The sequence below is a fragment of the Hemitrygon akajei genome, chromosome 7 (assembly GCF_048418815.1).
Source record: "Hemitrygon akajei chromosome 7, sHemAka1.3, whole genome shotgun sequence".
Taxonomy (NCBI): domain Eukaryota; kingdom Metazoa; phylum Chordata; class Chondrichthyes; order Myliobatiformes; family Dasyatidae; genus Hemitrygon; species Hemitrygon akajei.
Genome location: NC_133130.1, coordinates 143837553 through 143861048, shown reverse-complemented (window position 1 = coordinate 143861048; position 23496 = coordinate 143837553). Strand labels below are relative to the sequence as shown.

General features: G+C 41.1%; 1 protein-coding gene and 1 long non-coding RNA gene across 2 annotated transcripts in view; both read left to right on the top strand.

Moving 5' to 3' along the window:
- Positions 1-5668, top strand: part of anapc2 (anaphase promoting complex subunit 2) — a 28320-nt gene extending 22652 nt beyond the window's left edge. The window contains exons 11-14 of the mRNA XM_073052170.1: positions 832-961; positions 1953-2188; positions 2745-2980; positions 5248-5668. Coding sequence (XP_072908271.1) covers positions 832-961; positions 1953-2188; positions 2745-2957 — 579 coding nt within the window. The 3' untranslated portion in view covers positions 2958-2980; positions 5248-5668. The remainder of the gene's footprint in view (positions 1-831; positions 962-1952; positions 2189-2744; positions 2981-5247) is intronic.
- An 8688-nt stretch (positions 5669-14356) lies between these two features.
- Positions 14357-22310, top strand: LOC140731005 (uncharacterized). Its single transcript, XR_012099717.1, has 2 exons — positions 14357-14714; positions 19939-22310. It is a non-coding gene; the product is annotated as an uncharacterized lncRNA (long non-coding RNA).
- Positions 22311-23496: the final 1186 nt, after the last annotated feature.

The following is a 23496-nucleotide window of genomic DNA, read 5'->3' as shown; positions in this document are numbered from 1 at the left end:
TTTGGTAAGCTAATAATTGCCTTTAATTTATTTTTGAGTTATCAGACCATCTGCTCCTTGAGTATTGATGTTGTTTTTCTAGCCTTGGGGAAGCTATCTTAATGCCAATTGAGATGACTAACTGCTAATGATACTAATTTTTTTCTTCTCTCTGCATGCCTTAATTTTGGTAAGATGGTGGCATGCTTGGTCACAGTGGCCTCTCCAGGTCCGACAAGTGGTACAAATGTGTAGCTTAAACATTTCTCTTGTGATTGCAAGACCCTGTTGGACATTGGCTATATGAAATACTGCTAGTTAACTGATGGTGTGGGAGCTGCATAGTCTCGGTAATTGTGCAGACCAGGCCCACCCGCCATGGCGTCATCTGTTACGGCACCCTGGAGAGGAGGCACCGGAGACAGCGTGGGAGAGAACTGAGGTGCGGCGGGCGCATCGGAATCCATGCTGCGTTGGGGGCTGCTTCCTTCTGTCGGTGCTCCTCTCCACTGTTTGCTCCCTGGAAGACAAGCTAGATTGCCTGCAGCTGACCCTGTGCAAGACAACTGATTTGCCTTCATCTGCCGAACCAGCATGAGATGAGGAACTGCTGCGTACTTGTTCTTGAATAACCGTGGCTCCAGAACAACATCCCATGCACCATCAATCTTCAGGCCATGCCACTCAGGGACTTGTGCTAATATTTTTTTTGTGACTGTATGTGCTATCATAACAATATCTACTGTTTTGCACTGTGCCCCGGATGTATCATTTATCTGTATAAACCATCTGTATGGTTGAATGACTATTAAACTTGAACTTAATTTCACTTGATGGTTTCAATTTGTGCAGGCCATGAGGTCTTTGAACTGGAAACCTCACTTGGGAAACGCTGATCTGGAGATTGAGCTGGCAGATCGAACCTTGTCTGTGTCTGTTTCCCCCATCCATGCGGCCATTATAATGCACTTCCAACAGAAAAGTAAGTATCTGTACGAGTAGTGAGGGATATATTTAAAAAGATCATCTCTCAATATTTTATCCCAATTAAACATTAGGGTAATGATAAATATTTATCTATAGTGGCTGGGTAGAATGTTGTATCAAGGATCTTCCTGGTGCACAGTACCTTCTGAGAAAGATAGTCTGAGTGTTAATAAGCCTTTGCCCACCTCCTCTTCCTCAATGCCACCATACAGGAAATCTTTATTCTAGTTCAACTCATGCTTATTTCACTTCCTTGGGTCATTATTAACACAATTGACTGGTGACTTAAAAAAAAAATGACCAGTAAAAACTGTTGAAGCACATTTGGGTTCTGTGGGAAGCCAAAGTGGAAAAAGATTTTGGCATCATAAACAAACCACAAACAACAGAAAATCTGTCAAAGCAACAGACACAAAATGCTGGAGAAACTCAGCAGGCCAGGCAGCATCTATGGGAAAAAAAGTACAGGTTTGGGCTGAAATCCTGGTTCCTCCAGCATTTTGTGTGCGTTGTTTTGACATAGTAAAAATTGCTTTCCAAATTTCTAGTATACCCTTGAGTAGTTTCAGAGAATTATACAGTTTTGAATCAGGACATATTGAAGATTATTCACTAAACATGGACAAGAGGATGAAATAATTGAAATGCTTCTTGAGTGTTTAAGGATAAAGGGGAAGCCTTTTAGGACCGAGATGAGGAAAAACTTCTTCACACAGAGAGTGGTGGATCTGTGGAATTCTCAGAAACAGTTGAGGCCAGTTCATTGGCTATATTTAAGAGGAAGTTAGATATGGCCCTTGTGGCTAAAGGGATCGGGGGTATGGAGAGAAAGCAGGTACAGGGTTCTGAGTTGGATGATCAGCCATGATCATACTGAATGGCGGTGCAGGCTCGAAGGGCCGAATGGCCTACTCCTGCACCTATTTTCTATATTTCTATGTTTCTATGAGTGAGTACTGAGTGTCCTTGTGTGTCTGTATCTGCAGGTACCTGGACTCTGGAGGAACTTAGTGATGTCCTCAAAGTTCCGCTCATTGCCCTGAGAAGGAAAATTGCACTTTGGCAGCAACAGGGAGTCCTAAAGGAAGATCCGCCAGATACATTTACAGTGATTGAGGAAGAACAGAAGGACCAGCAGGAGAAAATGGTTTTGATTGATAGTGATGAGGAGGGAGACTCTGCTATGGCTTCCCAAGCTGATCAGAAGGAAGAGGAATTGCAGGTTAGAGCTATTGGTTGCTTGCAAAGTAAATTGATGATGTGGGGGTTTTCTTCATCAGCACTTTACAGTGCACTGATATTCAGTTGCTCACAAAATCCTTGAACATCATGAGCCATAGATCAATCTTGAAGACATAAGGGAGTGCAGATAATGGAAAACATGTCCAGATGAAAGGTTTCATTACGAAATACAACTGTCCATTTTCTTTCACAGATGCTGCCTGAATCAACATGACTCCCAAAGTGTATTTTTAATTTGGCCATTGTACCAACGTGATCATGAGTTTGAAGTTGTTTTTATGATGTCAGTTGAAAGGTGAACTTTGGCCAGGATTCCAGGAGCAGTACTTTAAAATAACACCAAGAGATCTGCAGTATGTGACTGAGATCACAGGCAATCTTTAGGCTCTGGTGGAAAAAGTCACAGACATACTGGGTAAAAGCACTGCTGTGGCTCAGGATTCCAGCAGGAATTTGTGGCTTCAGGGGTAAGGGTAGTAATACTGCAGATGGTGTTTTGCTGCCTTTTAAAGAAAGCTGTTCATTGTGTTTTGCAGCTTTTCTGGACGTACATCCAGGGCATGTTGACAAACCTTGAGAGCTTACCACTGGAGCGTATTCACACCATGCTCAAGATGTTTGTAATGACAGGCCCAGTACTGACTGAAATTGACATGCAAGAGCTGCAGGCGTTCTTACAGAAGAAAGTGAAGGACCACCAGCTAGTCTACTCTGGTGGAGTGTACCGGCTTCCTAAATCTAACTGCTGAGCATAGGGCTCATGCACAAAAAGGTAACTTTATTTATGCAAGGTTTCTGTCTGATTTTAAAAATGATGGACAACTGTGTTGACCTTGGGCTGCTTCATGTTCAGAAATGTACCTGCCACCTTCCATCATGGTTTTGGAAACACTAGGAAAAAAAATATTCAGCTGTTCACTAACAACATCTCAAATTCAAGATGATCTTTAAATCTACATTTTTAAAATAGCTATTCCTGTGTACTGTTTTGCTACTGTATATTATTATATCTTAAAAATATCAGAGCATTTTTGACACCACAGCATAATGTCCATGAAGGCTTGTTGTGTCGAGCAGTTCCAAAGACTTGGCATGCCATTCAGTTAGATTTACTGCCTTCTCAATGCCAATGAAGACGAAAAGCATGGAAAATACTGGAAATACTCAACAGTTCAAGTAGCATCTGATTACTGATTACTTTTTATAACTGAGCAAAGATAATGTATGTTGCTCCGGGAAGAGTTTCACCTCTTGAAGGATATGAAGTCATCTTAGCGATTGGTATAAATGAAATTAATGATTGATGTCATAGTGTTTGTTTCAAGGTCATCCAAATAAAATTCACAAAATGAAACAGCATTGTGCATTTTTCATCTCTCAGAAACATACCCAATTTTACCATTTACTCATCTTATGGAGTGAATTATTGAAATACTTTTTTGTAATAAATATTCATGACCAAGCAATAGTGGGAAAGAAGACATTCCATGATGGCTTTTTCCAATAATTCTTGTTGGTGATTGCTATGACAGTGCAGGTGGAAAGATGTTCCCTTACAACTTGGATTGATTGTGGATGACTACAGTTGGCTCTCATCGTGGAAGCACCAGCTGGTTACTGCAAGTTCTGGGCAGAGGAGCTACATTCTGTGTAAGATGTTGTTCAAGAAGCTGGTGGAAGCAGAAACTTTGACTTTCTGAGAGGGGACAGGGTTTTCCTGCCCTGCAGTGCATTTGGAACTGCCATAAAACTATTTGGTCAGTGGCCTGTAGAGCTGCCTTGTTGCAGATCTCACAGCTTCTGTCAGAGCCTCCAGAGATGCACCAACAAACACTGTGAATTGAGGTTGATTAAATTCTGCTCCTATTAACAGAAGACAATTCTGACTGGAGCAGTTTACTCCAGAAAGACAGTAGGTTCTCCTCCATGGAAAGAGAAATGTGCTGACAACTGCTGTACAGTGCAAGTATCCAGGTCAATTTCAGAGTAGAAAGGAGCTCCTGGATGAATCCCTGTGAGAGATTGAAGATGGACTGTGACACTCACACTGTAGCATCTCTTGCATCCTTCTGGTGGGGCAGTTAATAATGCATGTGGCATTTGCACGTGCATCTCTTCAGACTTCCCATGTTTCCCTATTGAAGTCCTCAGCTGTGCTCTGTGAAGTACTGATGTGAAACCCTTTCCCTCCAGGGAGTTGGCATGTTCGTTGTCCATATGCATCTGGCCTGACTGTATCTCTCCAGATGAAATGCACCCCACCAGCCAAATTTGTTTTGCCTTTGCATGATGTTCCTGCTTGGTGTGGGTGTGTGGTATGATACTGTGATGACCCCTGAGGGTGTGGTGATAAAATCAGAAGGACTATGGAAATTGTTAGTGCCTGGTGTAGTTATGCAGCAGTCATTGCCATGAGGAATGGAAATTAGAACTCCAGAAGTAGCTTCACCCAGAGGAATGTAACTGCTTGAAATAACGGCTCATTGCCATTTCCTTGAAAATAGAGTTGAGCATTAATACTGGCCTTTACGGCAACTCCTAACCCCAAAAGCTGAAGGTCGAATCTGAAGTTTACTTAGGTAGGTTTTGTGCAAAATCTGCTTAACAGTGAACCAGAGAAAATATGGTATATCCCTGGTTAAGTGTCAAAAGGAGTCTAGTCTCCAATTTTTTCTAAAACTTCAAAATCACTGCTACTGAGAATTCAAAATCTTTTGTGTGTCATCTCAAAGTGCTTTCAGCCACCTTTCCCCAGCAGTGGGTTGCTGGAGAAATGTTTTAACAGCCACAAAAAGTTGCTAGCAAGATTTGTATTGTGCCGTAGAGATGGAGTTGGTGTTTGTGCTGTAGATTGTGGTGTTTGAGTTTTTTGGATACTCCATTCTTCTGTGGTCAACTGATAGGGCCAGGTTTCCATTTTTTAAACTGCCCTACTCCACCCACAAAAACAATTGAATTTCTTCAAACTGCACTCTCTGCTATATTACTAAGTTGAAAAAGGACTGCTTTGAGTACTAATGTAGATCCCTTACTTTCCAGAACAGACAGAAGGAATCGGATTTTGAACTTCTGACTTACTGTCATCAGCGACCTTGATCAAAAGAAGCTTTACGTGGAAGAATTTGCCATTTTCCTGTAGACTATTGGAGGAACAGCAAGATCTTTGGAAGCTCTAGACTTTGATCTTGCTGTCCTGGATTCACTTTATTTCTTCTGTACCCAAAATCTGTGACAATAATATGGCCACGGTGAATAAGTTAATGTCAACTGCATGAACCTGAGTAATTTGATCTGTATCACAGATGGACAAGAGCAAGATTATCCAGCGGTAATTACCGTCACTCACCTGTGCCTGTCAGAAGACAGTTTGTCTTTACATTCATCTCATGATAATTTTGTGAAAAACAGAGTTGGTGATCACTGATGTGACAATAAAAGTTGGATTTGTTTTTTCTTTAAATGTTATGTCTGTTACCTTGTTCAGTGCCATGCTTGAGTTCAGAATTTCTAAAGATACCCATCTAAATTTTGTGTATTTTGCCAGTTTATGCTCAGCCTGTGGAATCCATGATTTCTGTGTTTTTACTGTGAAACTGTTTCAGGATAGATTCTCATCCTTCAGAGTGTCATCATCTTCTAAATTAGTTTTTAGGTAATAAGATCACCTTTAAATGAAAGGAGTGCCTGAGTTCCATACTTGTGGATTATTGAGCAATTCTCCATTGTGTTCAAAAGGGCAAGGCAATACTAAGTGCCTGATTTTTAAAATTCATTTTCCTGCTTGAGTAACTGATTTATTTCTTACAGCACACACAAGTATTCAACTGTAGTATGAGATGCCTTTAGTGTCTGTGGGGTGTCAGAATGTGTCACTGGCAGGAGTTGCTCTGTGCCTCCGCATGGGAACGTGTACTTTAGCAGAACCATCCCTATGGTCAGTTACCTTGACACTTGTGCTGCTTGGTTTCACAAAGGTGATAGCTATTACCTGCACTCGTCAGGGCTACAGTAGCAATGTACTGTGAATGTTGCAGTATATAATCACCAGTGAATACTTCAGAACAAGTATACCATCTGAGGAATTTGCAATCTTGGTTATCTGGCTTGTGATAAAGGTAATCTTAGAGTTCACTAATCTTTGAGTACTTGTTTGGAGAAAATCTCCGAACAGTTTTTTTAAAACAAAACTTTAATGTTCAGTTACAATATCCAAATATTGTAATGCATGATTTGCCTAATATGGATGTTGGAAATAGTTTGCCCACTTTCATTCACTGTGCTGAAGACATAAAGGCTCCATGTATATACAGCAAAAAACATCCATCCATACGGATACACAGGCTTGTTGAGCCATTTCACAAGACAGATTGCCAAATTTGTTTAAGCTACAATTTTTGTTAAATACAGCCTCAGAAAGAGGAGTTACAATACAAATGGCTGTGGCAATAAACTTTGGATCTTTCCAGTATTGCAGTTTGCTGTCCACTGCCTGAGAAGGTCTCGAACTAGACACACTCTCTTTTGGTGTTGGCCCATCAGTACTGGATTCTAATACTTTATACCAGTGATACCAAAACATTTTTGTGTTACTGCCTACTGGACTCCCAGACCACATCCCCAGCACCCTGTCTCCCTTTCTAGCCATTACATAAAAACTAAAAATAGATTTTTGAGGCACAGTGAAAGAAAATAGGAACTGCAAATTCAAAGCGGTGCCAAATAATTGCTAACATTATTCAAATTTATTTAAAGCTACAAATACATTTATTTGTTTTAATTATAATTAAATAATTTTCATTTCCAATTTGACTGTACATTAGTACTTTGCTTTTTCAGCTTTCGATGAGATGGATGGGCTTGGTACAGTGATATCAGCTTCTCAACGTCAGGCTGAAAGTCACTCAGAAGGAGGCTCAGATCCACATGCTCAGTAATTTGCAGTCTGTTTCGTTGTTTTTAAAGAAGTTGGGTGACTGCACTGAAACAGACCCCACTAAATATGATGTTGGAAAGGCAATAAAGAACACCTTGACCTTTTTCCACAGTACAGCATAGAGTTCAGAGATTTTTTTTCTGCAACCAAAAGTCCTCATGATTTTTTGAACCTCTGCTGAACCTCAGCCATTTTGTAGTGGCCAAGTGGTTAAGTCGTTGGTTTAGTGATCTGAAGGTCACTAGTTCAAGCCTTAGCTAAGGCAGTGTGTTGTGTCCTTGAGCAAGACACTTAACCACACATTGTTCTGCGACGACTCCGTTGCCAAGCTGTATCGGCCCTTGCCCTTCCCTTGGATAACATCGGTGGCGTGGAGAGGGGAGACTTGCAGCATGGGCAACTGCCGGTCTCCCATACAACTCTGCCCAGGCCTGCGCCCTGAAAACTTTCATAGGCACAAGTCCATGGTCTCGCGAGACTAACGGATGCCTATTTGTAGTGAGATAAGTTTTTCCTCCATCGTTCCTGTCAATTCCTCATTACGTGTTCAGGAATGGATTTATTATCCAATCTGGAATTTGGACTGAGAGAAGATCCTGAAATCTCTCTAACGTGTATTTATGTAGCACATCCAGATGGGCTCAGTACACTTGAAGAGCTTTGTCTGGTATTTCTTTCTCTTCCAAGTCAGAGAGGCTTGGAAATTAGAAAAGGGGACAGTGACCAACGTTGCACTTAAATATAGTTAACTTGGACAGAAATGTGGAGATAACTGATTTGACTTTGATAAGATTCACATCACTTCTTTGCAATTGAAGAGTGATTTCATTAAACTTTTATGAATAATTTTGACAAATAAGCAATGTCATGCCAGATAGTCTTTTGAGTTGGTTACTGAATGAAACTTTCAAGTCTAAATTTTAACACTTTCAAAAAGTGCATTAAAATGTTTCAGGCAGTTTCATTTTGAGAGCCATCTGACTTCAGTGTGCAACAGTAATGATTCAAACTGTTCATCATTCTCAATACTGCTGGTGGAACACAGCAGGCCAGGTAGCATCTATAGGAAGTAGTACAGTCGACGCTTCGGCCCGAAACATTGACTACTTCCTATAGATGCTGCCTGGCCTGCTGCGTTCCACCAGCATTTTGTGTGTGTTGCTTGAATTACCAGCATCTGCAGATTTCCTTGTCTTATCATTCTCAATGGAAAGCTCTCAAAATAGTTGAGAATTGAGAGCATGGAACTTGATGTTATTTCCCACTGTGATAATGGATCACTTAGGTTTTTTTGTGACAAGATATTTTATGTAAATTACACACTGAATGCTAAAAATGTTAGGTAGAGCTTTTTTTCCAAGAAATTACTAACCCCACAGTGACGTCCTGTCATTGACGGTGCCCCATTGTTGCACAAGAAAGAATGTTGGTTGGGGAGTGAAGTGTCCTCTTTGAAAAATTGCTCATCAACTTGAAATATTGACTGCCCCTTCACGTCTGTTTCTAGTCCTCTTACAAATAACTCTTGAACCATGTTTTCATCTTTTATGAAGTGATCATAACCAAGAAGCAAATATTTGTTGCTTTGCAAAGTTGACTCATCCAACAAATTCTGTTCTCCTAAATATTTTTGCACAATGTGTTTTTCACATTCTCAGACATTTGATGTATTCATCTTTGAACAGAGTGGAATTAATTGGTCTGGTGACTTGTGCAAAACCATAATTAGAACCTCCCTTACTGATGGTGAAATCAGTTCTTCTCCAATTGTATGGGGCTTTACAGATTTAGCAATGTAGTGTATGAAGGATGCGAACCATCACTGTTTTATTGTGAAGTGCTGGCAAACATGTTTTGAAGTGTTTTAAATTTCTGAAAGTTTTCACAAAGTGAGTGAAATAATTCCAAGTTCTTGTTTGCTTTAGCAGAGTGTATTGTCTTCAAACGTTCAGAGATGTTGGATGGTTTCATTGCCTCATTTGGAGAAAAAAACTCTTTCACATCTACTCATCTATTCTTTTTCTCCAGCCCTGCTTAAGTGTCTTGGCCCGAAACATCAACAGTACTCTTTTCCATAGATGCTGCCTGGCCTGCTGAGTTCCTCCAGCATTTTGTGTGTGTTACTCAGATTTCCAGCATCTGCAGATTTTCTCTTGTTAGTACTGGTATAAATACATTTTTCAGATACTTCACACCATACTGTCTGCACTTTTTCTGCCATTTACATTGTGGATTATTTTCCAAGTCTAACCCCAAAACATCCATTAAGATGGCAGCATCCTCGGATGCAGCTGCTTCTACAGGATCAACCAAAGGTGTTATTGTCTTTTTAAATGTACTTTTTATGATTGCAAGACACTGCTGGACTTAAGAACTTAAAGTACCGCAGGTCTACCCCATCAGCAAATTGCTTGTTGGCGAAAAAACTGAAGGAGCTGGACTTGGTGTGGACTATGATGCCTGCAACAGAGACATTGGTGCTTGAAGGAGGTGTGCAGTCAAACACAAGTGATTGGCTTTGTCACTTGTGATTGGAAGACCCTGTTAGACATTGTTGGTGTGGAATGCTGTAAGTCCAATTCATTGGTTTCCTGGTGAATGTCGGAGCTGCGTGGCCTCAGTCATAGCAAGCCTCAATGCCGCAGTGTTGTCTGTTTGCCGTCGCCCAGGGGGAGGTGTCGAAGTCAGAGTGCCAGAGGCAGCATAACACGTTCTTCATGTTGGAGTTGGTGCTGCCCCCGTTGTTTGCTTGGCAGAAGACAAGCTGTATTGTGTTCAACTGCAGACTGCTGCAGCAGTCATGGACTCTAGGACTTGTCTTTTTTTTGTGTGATTGTATTTTACTGCCATCTTATGCCTGCTGTAAGCGCTATATGTGTTGTGCTGTGTGTGACTGTTGGTACTGTGTTTTGCACCTTGGCCCCGGAGCAGCACTGTTTTGTTTGGCTGTATTCAGGAGCAAGTGACAATTAAACTTGAAGTACTGCAATCAATGAAGGGGAAAGTTATGACATCGTAATAGCTTAGGCAAAACCTCTCTGCCTGGAGGTACACAAAGTAGGGCAGCATTTTCTTGGTTGTGCCATGGGTTGGAGAAATGGGGTCAAGACCATTTGAAAGGGCAGACTCTGAACTTTACCCCATCGAATTCCATCCCCTAATTCAATTGTGTCACTGTGATTAGAGTATGGAAATGATAATCGCAAACATTACCTCAGTAATGAATAGCAGTAATGCAAGGGCCAGGTTAGGAAATAACACAATTTTTTCAGTTCAGACTTCTCGTGACATACCAAATACAGAAGTGTCGCATTGCTATAACGACTATAACATGTCACAATGACTATAACATGCTTTGATCTAACAAACGGTGGGTTAGCAAGAGATGAGATGGTTATGTGATCATTGTAATCAATTATAAGGCACTGAGGATCAAGTGCTTGTAATAAGTAATTCATTTCTCAAATTTAGCTTGCTATCGAGTGCCCCCCATCACCCCCTTTATCTTAATCACTCCCTTAGATACTCCCATCACCCTGGGGGGGGGGGGTTAATATTGCCCACTTTGGAAGCCATTGCTCTATACTAAAGGAATTCCATTATCAAAACTTCAGCTAGTGTGCCAAAGGCAGTGAATAATGCTGGTCAATACCGTGCGCCCTGGAAGCAGTACTGATTACTCAATCTGTGATCTTTTCAGTTTTCTTTGGTTTTGCTGAAAAGCAAAAAAGGAGTCGTGGCAACTTGCTTAACGATTCTCTTGCTGGCAACAGTATACAAACCATACCTCTACGGCATTGTAATTGATGTACGCACAAAATCTGCCATTTTATGCTCCTCCACCTCCCTGAACCTTTTTATTTTGGCATCTACCCTCACTCTTTCCAGGCCTGATGATGCCTCTTGGCTCATCTCCCTCTACTGATGCTGCCTGGACTGTCAATATCCTCCAGCATTCGAATGTGCTGCTCAATATTTCCAACATCTTTTGTGTCTCTGTGTACAGACAAATCCTGTTAGAGACCGTTCCGGTGATAATGGTGCTCCTCCCCAGTCTGTCTGAAAGCCGTGCAGTTTCAATAAATCAGGTATCAAGACTGTCCTAGTCTGCTGCATGAGTTACATAAAAATGCAAGGGAACTCGGGTAAATTGCAGGTTTGTATTTGAAACTGGCTTGCTTATAGAAGGCAGAATAGGGGTGGAAGGCTGTCGTCCTGGCTGTTAGTCTGTGACCAGTAGTATTCTGCAAAGATCAGTGCTGGGACCTCTGTTTGTGATGATACATCAATGATTTGGATGAATACGCAGTAGGGTGGATTAGTACATTTGTGGACGAAACCGTGATTGGACTTGTGGACAGTATAGGACTATCAAAGTATACAATATAGGATATAGATTGGTTACAGCTATGAGCAAAGAAATGGCAAATGGTATTTAATCTGGACATGAGTGAGGTGTTGCTCTTTGGGAGGTGAAATGGAAGGAGGAAGTATATGGTTAATGATAGGTATTTTAATAATATCAAGGGATCTTGAGGTCCAGATCTATGGTTCATTGAAGATGGCTACACAAGTGGATAAGTATCATGACGTGCATCCCTTCATTGATAGGGGTGTTGAGCAGAGGAGTAAGGAGTCATGCTGCAGCTGTATAAGACTTTAGTGAAGTCATACTTGGGGTACTGTTTGTATTTTTATTATTTTGTTTTTGTATTTAAAAACCAGAACTCCAAACACACTGACATGGTATTCACAGGCAGATTTTATGGTCCCTTGGAGGTCAAAATGATTCTCACCAGAGGCAGCAAGAAATAATCAGCTAGTAACAGACACATCTCCATGTCCTAATCTCACCACCCATTTGGAAACTGTACTGGCCATTGCTGGGAGTTACAGTGCTTATGCCATGCCAATAGTAGGGTACCTACCGTCAAATACAAATATGTCTTTAGAGCTAATTATCTCACTTGTGTTCAACTATACACTCAACCTAGACTTCTGATTTAAAGATTGTGTAAGTAAACAGCTTTTAATTTCACATACTCCTTAAATCACAAAGCCTTGCCCCACCCATTCACTTCATTCCAATATGGCCATACTGTGCAAGAGCACCAAGCAGGTAAGATGAAAAATGTCACACTGTTTCACCTTCTGTTGCTTCCAGCTGAGATAAAATTGCTCACAACACTCCAAGTGAGGCCTCACCAGTGCCTTATACAGCCTCAGCAAAACATCCTTGCTTTTATATCCTAGTCCTCTTGAAATGAAATTACACTTTGCCTTCCTCACCACTGATTCCACCTGCAAATTAACCTTTAGGGAATCCTGCATGAGGACTCCCTAATTCCTTTGCACCTCTGGTTTTTGAATTTTCTCCCCGTTTAGAAAATAGTCTACGCTTTTATTCCTCCTTTTTCTTAGATGCATGTTATTCTGATTTCAGACTTGCATCAGTTGTAAGACTTCTCTTTCATCTCCTCCATTTGATCCTGGTGTAAAGGATTCATTCAACCTCTTTGTTCCTGCCTGAGCTACCTCAGGCTCAGATGAAATTTATTCTGTTTAAAATTGTTAAGATCTGATTTAACAGAATTTAGAGAATTTTCATTATTTATATATGCACACATGACAGTCAGGGTTCTGATTGATTGTCTTGGAAAACTGTCCAGTGTCAAGTGGTATGCTCTAGGAAATAAGTATCTTTCAAAACAGTCATCATTCTACAAATGTGCAGAACTTGAAAACGTCCATTTCCTGAGATCGTATCCCTGGACTAAATGTTGAAAACCTCTGAACTCTACTCTAAATTCTGCTGAGGAATGTACAGAATCTTAATTTAAGCATTGGACATCCGTGTCTTCAAACACTCTTGCTGCCCTCTGGTTTTCTGTTGGATTGCTTGGCACCTAACTTGCACTGGAGGCTCCTGGCTTTGTGCTTCTCTGTCAGTGGAAGCATTTGTGCCTCTTGCACTAAATTACTTCAGATCGTGCTTCAGCTCACCCTGTGGAAAAGAGAACTAGCATGTTCTGTCTTCCGTGATATATATAAAACGTTGCACTTTTTTATTGTACTACTCGTTCCTTTCGATAATGAAGTTTCTTTTTAAAGTCTGTCCTGAGCCTTTAGGTTCATCAGGCCGGTGATTATGCCGGTTTTTGTGGCGTGAAGCGAATGAGTACACGAGATTCCCCCCCCCCCCGGATAGGGCGCTAGTCTATCGCGAGGTTAACCCCCAGCAGTTTTGCCAGTACCCATTTTCAACTGGGTGGACTGGAGCAATGTGTGGTTAAGTGCCTTACTCAAGAACTATAATAAAGCCGGCATCAATTCTGCAAGTGTAATCGGACCAAGATTCAGGACAAAGGTAGCATAACCTGATTTTTTAAAATCCTTTCCCTCTTTTAAAAAAATAGAAACAGGTCCATCTACAATTTGCCCACGAGAAGTGTATCCTCTTTTGTTCTGTTTAACTTTGTAATTACATCACTACCTCTTCTGGCGGTGCATAATTGCATTCCCAATATCCATTAAGAACTTAACCTTTAGAACTCCTTCCCCTCAGCTTAAATTTACACCCTCTTGTTTTTGATATCCCTGTCATGGGGAACAGGATTTTTGATCATCTACCCAATCTATTCCGAACTTTGTATATTTCTCTCAGGTCATCTCAGTCTCTTTTGCTCCAAGGTAAGACAAATCCAGCCTATCCAGTCTCTCTCTTCCTGTGCTTAAAATCCTCCAATCCAGGCAACATCTTCAACACCACCAATTTCACCCATGTCATCTGCAAACTTGCTAGTCAAAAAAACTCAAAAGTTGCTGCACCAATCCCTAAGGCACATTACTGGTTACAGACTTCCAATCGGATAAGAATCCTGTCATCACTTATCTATTCATTTCTTAAGCTATTTTCGCATGTAACTTAACATTTTTACCCACGTCCACACTAAGATGAATCTTCCCCCGCAAAAACAACACTACTAGCATGCATTATGTAATAGGTGCATGTGGCAGGAGCAAACTGCACTACGGACCATGCGACTGTCAGCCTAGAGCAGTTAATGTGTAATGAAAACCTTGTACTGATTTATTACCATTGTGAAATGAATTAGAATAAATATCTTTTCTCGCATAAAATAGCAACCAAACATTTAAAATATGAACTGAAGTGGTTGGTGTGCAGTAAACATTATACTCTTAATTTGTCAACAAGTAGCCATCAGAATGAAATTGATACTTTAGCAACAGTCGAAGTAAACACTTAGCTATGTCTAGTTGGTGGAAGTGAATTGCGACTGGACAGAAAAGCCCTGTGCGGGTGCTGAGGGAAACTGATCTGTGGATAGCCGAGACGGGTTAGAACTTGATTCCCAGGGAAGAAGCAACAGCTGCAACACTTCACTGGGTCCCAAACATAGCAAGGAAATTCCAGAACTTAGTGACGGTTGAGAACTCCGAGTGTAAAACCAGGCACTGGTAAAGCAGTGAGTGTAATGGCATTGTAAAGAAGAGTGACACCGGAGTGTTTCAATCTGGAACTCTGACTGTGACAGCAGTGTGTAGCCTGTTGGTGAGTGTGACAACAGTTCAATCTGTTAAGTGAATGTGACAGCAGTGTGTTTAATCTGTTGGTGAGTGAGTGTGACAGCAGTAGCACCCCCGCTCCAGGCTCTGACTTCATTTTGATGATACCACCACCTGTGTGAAAGGTTTTGCATGTTATGTGAAGCACACTAAATTCTGATGGGCACAGAGTGCTGGAGAAATTCAGCAGGTCAGGCAGCATCTATGCAGTGGAATAAGCAGGCAGCATTTCAGGCCGGGACCTTCATCAGGACTGAAACAAAGAAGGAAGAGGCCAGAATAAGAAGGTGAGGGAAAGGAAGGAGAACAAGCTGGGAGGCGATGGGTGAAATCAGGTAAGGGGCAAGGTGTGTGGGTGGAGGAGGGGGATGAAGTAAGAAGCTGGGAGGAAGGAGGAGGAATCTGATAGGAGAGGACAGTGGGACAGGAAAGCAAAAGAAGGAGGAAAATGATGGACAGATAAGTGAAGAAAAGGGGTGAGAAGGGAGCCAGAATGGGGAATGGGAAAAGAGAAAACAGAGAGATGGGAGAAACTACTCGAAGTTAGAGAAACGGATGTCCATGCTACCAGGTGGGAGGCTACTCACAGTGTTTCAGGTGTTGCTCCCCCAACCTGAATGTGGCCTCATTACGGACTGATGAGTTGAAATGGGAATGGAAAGTTGAATTGAAATGGTTGACAGTGAATCCTGTCTTTTGTGGTGAACGGAGCGAAGTTGCTCCTATTCCAACGTTGTTGTGTGTCATTCAAGGTTTCCAGCAGCTGCAAAATCTCTTGTGTTTAGATTCTGATGGACTGGCCCCGACTCATTTCCTCTGTTATCTCCATCTGCAGCTGCAAGGGAGTCACTGTCAGAGGTTTCAACAATTGCTATTCTCAGACAAAGTTGTTAAAGTTAACCGAAGATGAGACAAAGGCAAATGGGTTCCAAGCAACTTGGCTAATGTGTGGTGGTGAAAGGATGCTGATCTGATGGGAACTCTGTGACTGTTGGTGTACCACAGTGATTGATGCTAGGACCTTTGTTTGTGGTAGATATTTTGTTGTTGTTCAGTCGTTTTAGTTGAGTCCGACTCTTCATGACCTTAGGGACCACAGAGTCCATATGGTTTTCATGGCAAGATATGGAAGTAAATTGCTATACATTTCTTCCGTGGTATATATTAATGGCCAGAATATGATATAGAAGAATAATTATTAAACTTTTAGATGATATAAAAATTACTGGTATTATGGATAAAGAGGAAGATTATTCAAAGCCACAGGATATAAATAAAATGGAAAGTTGGGCACTGCATTTGGCAGATGGAATTTAATCTGGACAATTGCAAAATGATGTAGCTTGGAAAGCCAACTATGGGTAGGACTCAATGGAATGTTGATTAACAGAGATGCCTTGGAATTCAGGATCTACATACCCTAAAAGTGGCAACACAGGTAGTTAGGGTGGTGAAGTAAGCATATAAGGCATGTTTGTCTTTACAGGTCAGCGCATGGAATATAACGTGGGATGCTATGTTGCAACTCTACCAAATGCAAATTGAAAGAATGTGTTTGCAGGAATGCAGAGGAGATTCACCAGGATGTTGCTCGGACTGTTGGACTTTAATTTTGGGAAGAGAATGGATATGCTGAGGCTTGTTTTCCCTGGAATGAAGGAGGCTGAGTAGGGACCTGATAGAGATATATAAAATTAGATGGAGTATAGAGAGACAATTAGTCAGAATATCCATGGTAGGGTTATCAAAAACAAAAGGACATAGATTTAAGATGAAAGAAAGGAAAATATATATTTTTTTTACAGAGAGCAGTTGATATCTGGAACTCAATGCCAGAGGATGTCATGGAATTATTTACAATCACTATGTTTTAGAGACACTTAGATAGCACTTAAAAGAAAAGGCATGGGACTAGGATATTCCACTGAAGCACAAGACTCAGAGACTACTTATCAGGCTAATAAGACTGGAATTGGAGAGAATACTAGAGGAGAGATCTTGTTACTGAGGAATGAGCCAAACGTGACCTACTCCAGAAGGAGGTTTGAAAATATCCGAGTGTGAGATTAACAGATAGACCATGTGGAATTGTGTTTGAGTTCGGATCTCATTGAATTATGGAGCAGGTTGCACTTTTTTTTATTTTCATGCATCCTAGAAGGAAAAACAGTATTTCCTGGCAGCTACCACCCTTGTTAGATTGGCTGGTGGAGGCCACACTATTGAGAATTACTGCTATAGGAAAACAAATGGTAAAAAGGTGAGTACCCTGGTATAGCTTACCAAAACAAAGCACATTAGGAAAATCATAGGAAAGTACAGCAGAGAAACAGACCCCCTTTGGCCCATCTAGTCCACGCCGAACCATTTAAACTGCCTTCTCCTATCGACCAGTACCAGGACCATATTCCTCCATACCTCTACTATCCATGTATCTATTCAAACTTCTCTTAAACGTTGAAATCAAAGTTGCATGCACCACTTGTGTTGGCAGCTTGTTCCACTTTCTCACAACCCTCTGAGTGAAGAAGTTTCCCCTCATATTCCCCTTAAATCCTTGGCCTATGACCTCTAGTTGTAGTCCCACTCAACCTCTGGAAAAAGCTTGCTTGCATTTACCCTGTTTATACCCCTCATACTTTTGTATACCTCTATCACGTCTCCTTTCTTCTATGTTTTAAGGAATGAAGTCCTAACCTATTCCATCTTTCCTTATAATTCAGGTCCCTCAGACCTGGCAACATCTTTGTAAATTTTCTCCATACTCTTTCAATCTTATTTACATCTTTCCTGTACATAGGTGATCAAAACTGCACACAATACTCCAAATTAGGTTTCACCAATGTCTTGTACAACTTCAACGTAACATCCCATCTCCTGTATTCAGTACTTTGACTTATGAAGGCCAATGTGCCAAAAGCTTTCTTTATGACCTAATCTACCTATGACGCCACTTTCAACAAATTATGGGCTGGTATTCCCAGATCCTTTTGTTCTAGCACACTCCTTAGTGCCCTACTGTTCACTGTGAAAGACCTGCCTGGTTGGTCCTACTGAAGGGCAGCACCTCACATTTGCCTGCATTAAGTTCTATGTGCCATTTTTCCAGCTGGTCCAGATCCCTCTGCAAACCATGACAGTGTTCATCACTGTCCACTACACCCCAAATCTTGGTGTCATCCACAAATTTGCTGATCCAGGTAACCACCTTATCATCCAGATCATTGATATAGATGACAACCAACAATGGACCCAGCGCTGATCCCCGTGGCATTCCATTGGTCACAGGCCTGCAGTCAGAAAGGCAACCTTCTACTACCACTCTCTGGCTTCTCCGATAAAGCCAATGACTCTTCCAACTTACTACCTCATCTTGAATGCTGAGTGATAGAGCTTTCTTGACCAACCTCCCATGTGGGACCTTGTCAAACACCTTGCTAAAGTCAATGAAGACAACATCCACTGCCTTGCCTTCATCAACTTTCCTGGTAACTTCCTTGAAAAACTATACAAGATTGGTTAGACACTACGTGCCACGCACAAAGCTATGCTATCTTTAATCAGTCCCTGTCCATCCAAATACTTACTCTTAGAATGCCTTCCAATAATTTTCCTAGAACTAATGTCAGGCTTACTGGCCTATAATTTCCTGGTTTATTTTTACAGCCATTCTTAAACAGAGGAGCAGCATTGGCAGTCTTCCAGTTCTTTGGTACCTCTCCTGTCATTAAGGATGATTTAAATATCTCTGCTAGGGCCCTGGCAATTTCTGTATTTGCCTCCCTCAGGGTCTGGGGATTTATCTACCCTGATTTGCCTCAAGACAGCAAACACTTCCTCTTCCTCTGTAATCTATATAGGGTCCTTGAAGTTGATGCTGATTTGCCTCACTTCTAGACTCTGTATCTATCTCCTGAGTAAATATAGGTGCAAAAATTTCATATCAGATCTCCCCCAGATCTTTTGGCTCCACACATGGATTACTGCTCTGATATTCCAGAGGGCCAATTTTATCTCTTGCAATCCTTTTGCTCTTAACCTATCTGTAAAATCTCTTAGGATTCTCCTTCATCTTGTCTGCTAGGGCAACCTCATGCCTTCTTTTTAGCCCTCCTGATTTCTTTCATAAGTGTTCTCTTGCGTTTCTTTTCTCCATGAGGACCTCATTTGTTCCTAACTGCTTACACCTGCTGTGCACCTCATCTTTTTTCTCTTAACCAGGGCCTCAATATCTCTTGAAAACCAAGATTCTCTACCCCGGTTATATTTTACCTTTTATTCTGACAGGCACATTCAGGCTTTGTCCTCTCAAAATTTCACTTTTGAAGGCCTGCTACTTACCAAATACACCTTTGTCAGAAAACAGCCTGTCCCGATTCACACTTGCCAGATGCTTTCTGACACATCAAAACTGGCTCTTCTCTAATTTGGAATCTCAACTCACAGACCAGACTTATCATTTTGCATATTTACATTGAAACTAATGGCATTCTGATCAGTAGATGCAAAATGTTCCCCTACACAAACTTCTGTCGCCTGCCCTGTTTCATTCCCTAATAGCAGATCCAGTATCTCACACTCTCTCATTAGGATGTCTATGTATTGATTGCAAAAACTTTTCTGAACACATTTGATGAACTCTATCCCACCTAGTTCTTTTACAGTATGGGAGTTCCAGTCAATACATGGAAAGGTAAAATCACCTACTATCACAAAAAGTCTTGTATCACAATGTCTGGTTCAGGGTCTTTCGAAGTAGCTTCAATCCTGGCCGGCAGTTTTGAAGCATGGTTCCTTTGAGGCCAACTGGGACACCAACTTCCCATAAGCAACAGCATGATAATGACCAATGACATAAATTAGACTGTGGCGACCCCTCTGCTCTTGGAATCTTTAGCACACACCTGAGAGAATTATTGCCCCTGCCACCATACACCTCCCCCCCCCCCCCCGCAAATAAAGAGCCTGTGCTCAAGGTCTCAGAAATTGGAATTTGAAGCTAGTTTCACTGACCTGGAGGTGGGAGTGTTACAGCTAAGCCTCACTACTGTCACCAGATCAGTGGCAGCTCTGAGCTTGTGTGATTATCTGAATGTGTTCATTGATCGCAGTTGGTGATGATGTACCTTCTAGCTGAGCTTGAGTGAGATTAGGTTAACATTAGAGAAGGTTTGCCCTTATCTCTGTTCTTTTATTTCTATTCTGTGTAGGTCGTCCTAACTGGACAAGAACCAGTACACTAATTGAAGTCTGCCCCCCCTGAAGTTGAGTTTGAAGTCACCTCTGTACTTCTCCCTGCTCTCTGCTGTGCAGTGTCATACGTAGCTTTCAGTATGGAACGTCCACAGGATCTCACCGGCAGTGACTCAGATATTGAAGCACAAAAAAGTGGCCTGGGTCACTTCAGCAAACCTTCCGGCACTGTCCCTCGCTCTGGGATTATACAGCTGTTCCGCCCGACCCAAAATGCAGGAATTAAATCAGGGAAGAAACGTGACTCAGGATCTTGCAAAACAGCTTTTCAGCACATGGGTCCTTGCAGCATAATTATCATTGTCTTTGTGGCACTCTTTCTCATTCTGGGCCTCATCCTACTGTTCTGGAATTATTATTGTTCCATTGTCCAGCATTTCTGTGCTGAATAAAGGATAATGTAAACAAATCACAGAGAAGCAAACTGGTATATGGATTCAAGACTCCACATCTTAACAGAAACTGTCCTGCCAAAGGGTCTCGGCCTGAAACGTTGACTGTACTTTTTCCCATAGATGCTGCCTGGCCTGCTGAGTTCCTCCAGCATTTTGTGTGTTGCTCCCACTTCTTAACTGTCTCTTAATCATTTCAACTGCTTAGGCAACTCCGTATTTGTAAACAGCTTGGCCTTTCATGTTCTCTGGTCAAGGACAGCACTGGTTGGGCATTGGAGACAGTTGTGGCTAGATCCTACCCCCTCTTAGTTGCATGAAGAATCCAATAGTTTTAATTATCTTCCACAATTAAGACTAGTATTTCTGTATCACCTTCCTCAATCTCACAATATCTTAAAGTGCTGCAGCCAATGAAATGGTCTCTAGCTGTAGTTACTGATATAATCATGGCAGCTAAACATGGGGAATCTCACGTCTACTCACTGGGGGTTTGGCCTGTTTCCGTCCAGCTGGACTAAAATTAACCAAAGCTGTAAGCCACACAGCCCATAACTCTTTTTGTTAAAGTAAGTGAACATTGCAACACACATAAGGCAGTAGAAATAATATACTGGTAGTTCTTCTAGTATGTGCTTGTTGTATTCTTGAGAAAACTCAGATTATGGAAAATTATATTATTAAACAACTGTGTCAATGCAAAACAACTGGCAGGGGACAGAGAATTTAAGACTTACAATAACTAAGGTACTTTTCCTGCATAATTTTCAGAAATAGAAGTGTTTTTAATAGTTTTAAGTTGATTTTAATAGTGCAAGCTAAAAATGCTTAAAGCTGTATGTTACACAATTTAACAGATTAACCTTGCACAACATCAATAGAAGGGGTTGCTTGTTGGTGGTCTCCTGTGGTGAAACTGGCTGCCTAGATTACTGAGAGCCAGTGAGGTTTGATTACTGTGATGAGGTTACAGAGAAACAGCTTTGTGTTCTGCTTGTCATTTGCCAAAGTAACTCTCACCTAGTTCTTTAGTTCCTGATTGAAACTCTGTTATTACCAATGAAACTGTGTAATACTAATTGTGTTCTTTCATATATCATTTATGTTATAGCTAATTCAATTCTGGAAATGCACATTATTGCAGAACTAGCTGTATAAACATAAGAAACTATAAAAGAGTAAGACATGAAATGCTACAAATTTAGTGCACTGATATGGCTTCTGACTCTAACAATCTTTTTCATACTTTATCTCCTAACTGAAAATATAGTTTGAACTTGCATCTATTTTTGTCCTAACTTTGTTTCTGAACACTGCTCACTCCAGTGACCCCTTGTAGCAGCTCAATCCTGTCTGTACAGTTGACTAATCCAGTCTGCACTTAGCTTACAAGTTGCTCTAACCTTGCCCCACAACCCTGATGGAACATAGAGCAATACCCACAATATTGTGCTGACCTCTTAACCTGCTCTAAGATCATAGAGCACAATAATGCAGAAACAGGCCCTTTAGCCCATCCGGTCCATGCAAAACTATTATTCTGCCTAGTCCCATCAACCTAAACCTGAACCACACCCTCTTCCCTATATAGCCCTCAATTTTTCTATCATCCATGTGCCTATCTAATACAATAGGATTGTACATAATACATTTTAATAGTTGAGGGAAAATATTGTATTAGATATAATAGTTTAATTATAATATAAAAACACACCATGACAATTGATTGATGTGAACTGCACCCTTTTGATTGTACCATCTGTGACTAGCCTATTCCTTATGTTCATAAATTGTACTTTTTATCAACTTACGGAGAAATTGTTTGACTGCAAAGAACTCTTGTTTATCCATGCCTTATCTGTTGACTTGTAAATTCTGTGGCTTGTCTACTACACGAGTTCCTTGGCAATTTCCAATAAATAAATTTGTCTGATGTTTTTGTTTGTGTCTCTGTATAAACAACTCCTTTCACAGATTCTTCAACTCGCTATTTGTTTTAAAAGTTACTTCAGAAAGTTTCATGGGCTCTTGCGCCATCTGACAGGTTTAACTCTGTTTACCATCCGTTAAATGCAATATTGTTACGGATTTGTCTTCCTCGAGTGACCAGTGCCCTGACAGTTAGTGGAATTGGTCGTTTCTTCCTGACCCACAACCATGTACATTAACTTTCATTGCTGCTGCTTCTGTTGAAAGCTTCTCCTTCACTGCTCAGAGTGGAGTACAAACTTTCAACACAAGCAGCTATATCTCTCTATGACTCTATGATTTTGTAATCTGATGTTATAATGGAACACTGTGATAATGAAAGAACAATTTTTGTCAAGCACCCTACATTGGAGAGGTAGAGTACATGACAGAATTTGATTATGTTTACATGATTGTTGCACTGGGCAAGTCTTTTCCCAGGATTCATCGCCGCTATAGTCAGAATCAGACTCCAGTTCATTATCACTGGCTTGTGTTGTGAAATTTGTTAACTTAGCAGCAGCAGTACAGTGCAATACATGATAAATATAGAAAAAATAAGTAAATCAATTACAGTAAGTACATGTATATTAAATAGATTGAAAAACAGTGCAAAAATAGAAATTTTATTTATATGAGTAGTGTTCATGGGTTGAATGTCCATTTAGGAATTTGTATGGTAGAGGGGGAGAAGCTTTCCTGAATCACTGAGTGTATGCTTTCAGGCTCTTGTACCTTCTTCCCGATAATAACAATAAGAGGGCATGCCCTGGACGATGGGTGGGGGGGGGGGGGGGTCCTTAATAATGGATGCCATCTTTCTGAGGTACTGCTCCTTGAGGGTATCTTGGGTACTATAGAGGCTAGTAGCAAGATGGAGCTGACTAATTTTACAACCTTATGTAGCTTCTTTCAGTCCTGTGCAGTAGCCGCAAACCCCCCCCCCAACAATCTCCCGTACCCGACAGTGATGCAGCCTGTCACAATGCTCTCTATGGTACATCTATAGAAGTTTTTGAGTGCTTTGGTGACAAACCAAATCTCTTCAAAGTCCTAATGAAGTATAGCTGCTATCTTGTCTTTATAGCTGTATTGATATGTTAGGACCAGGTTAGATTCTCAGAGATCCTGACACCCAGGAACTTGAAATTGTTC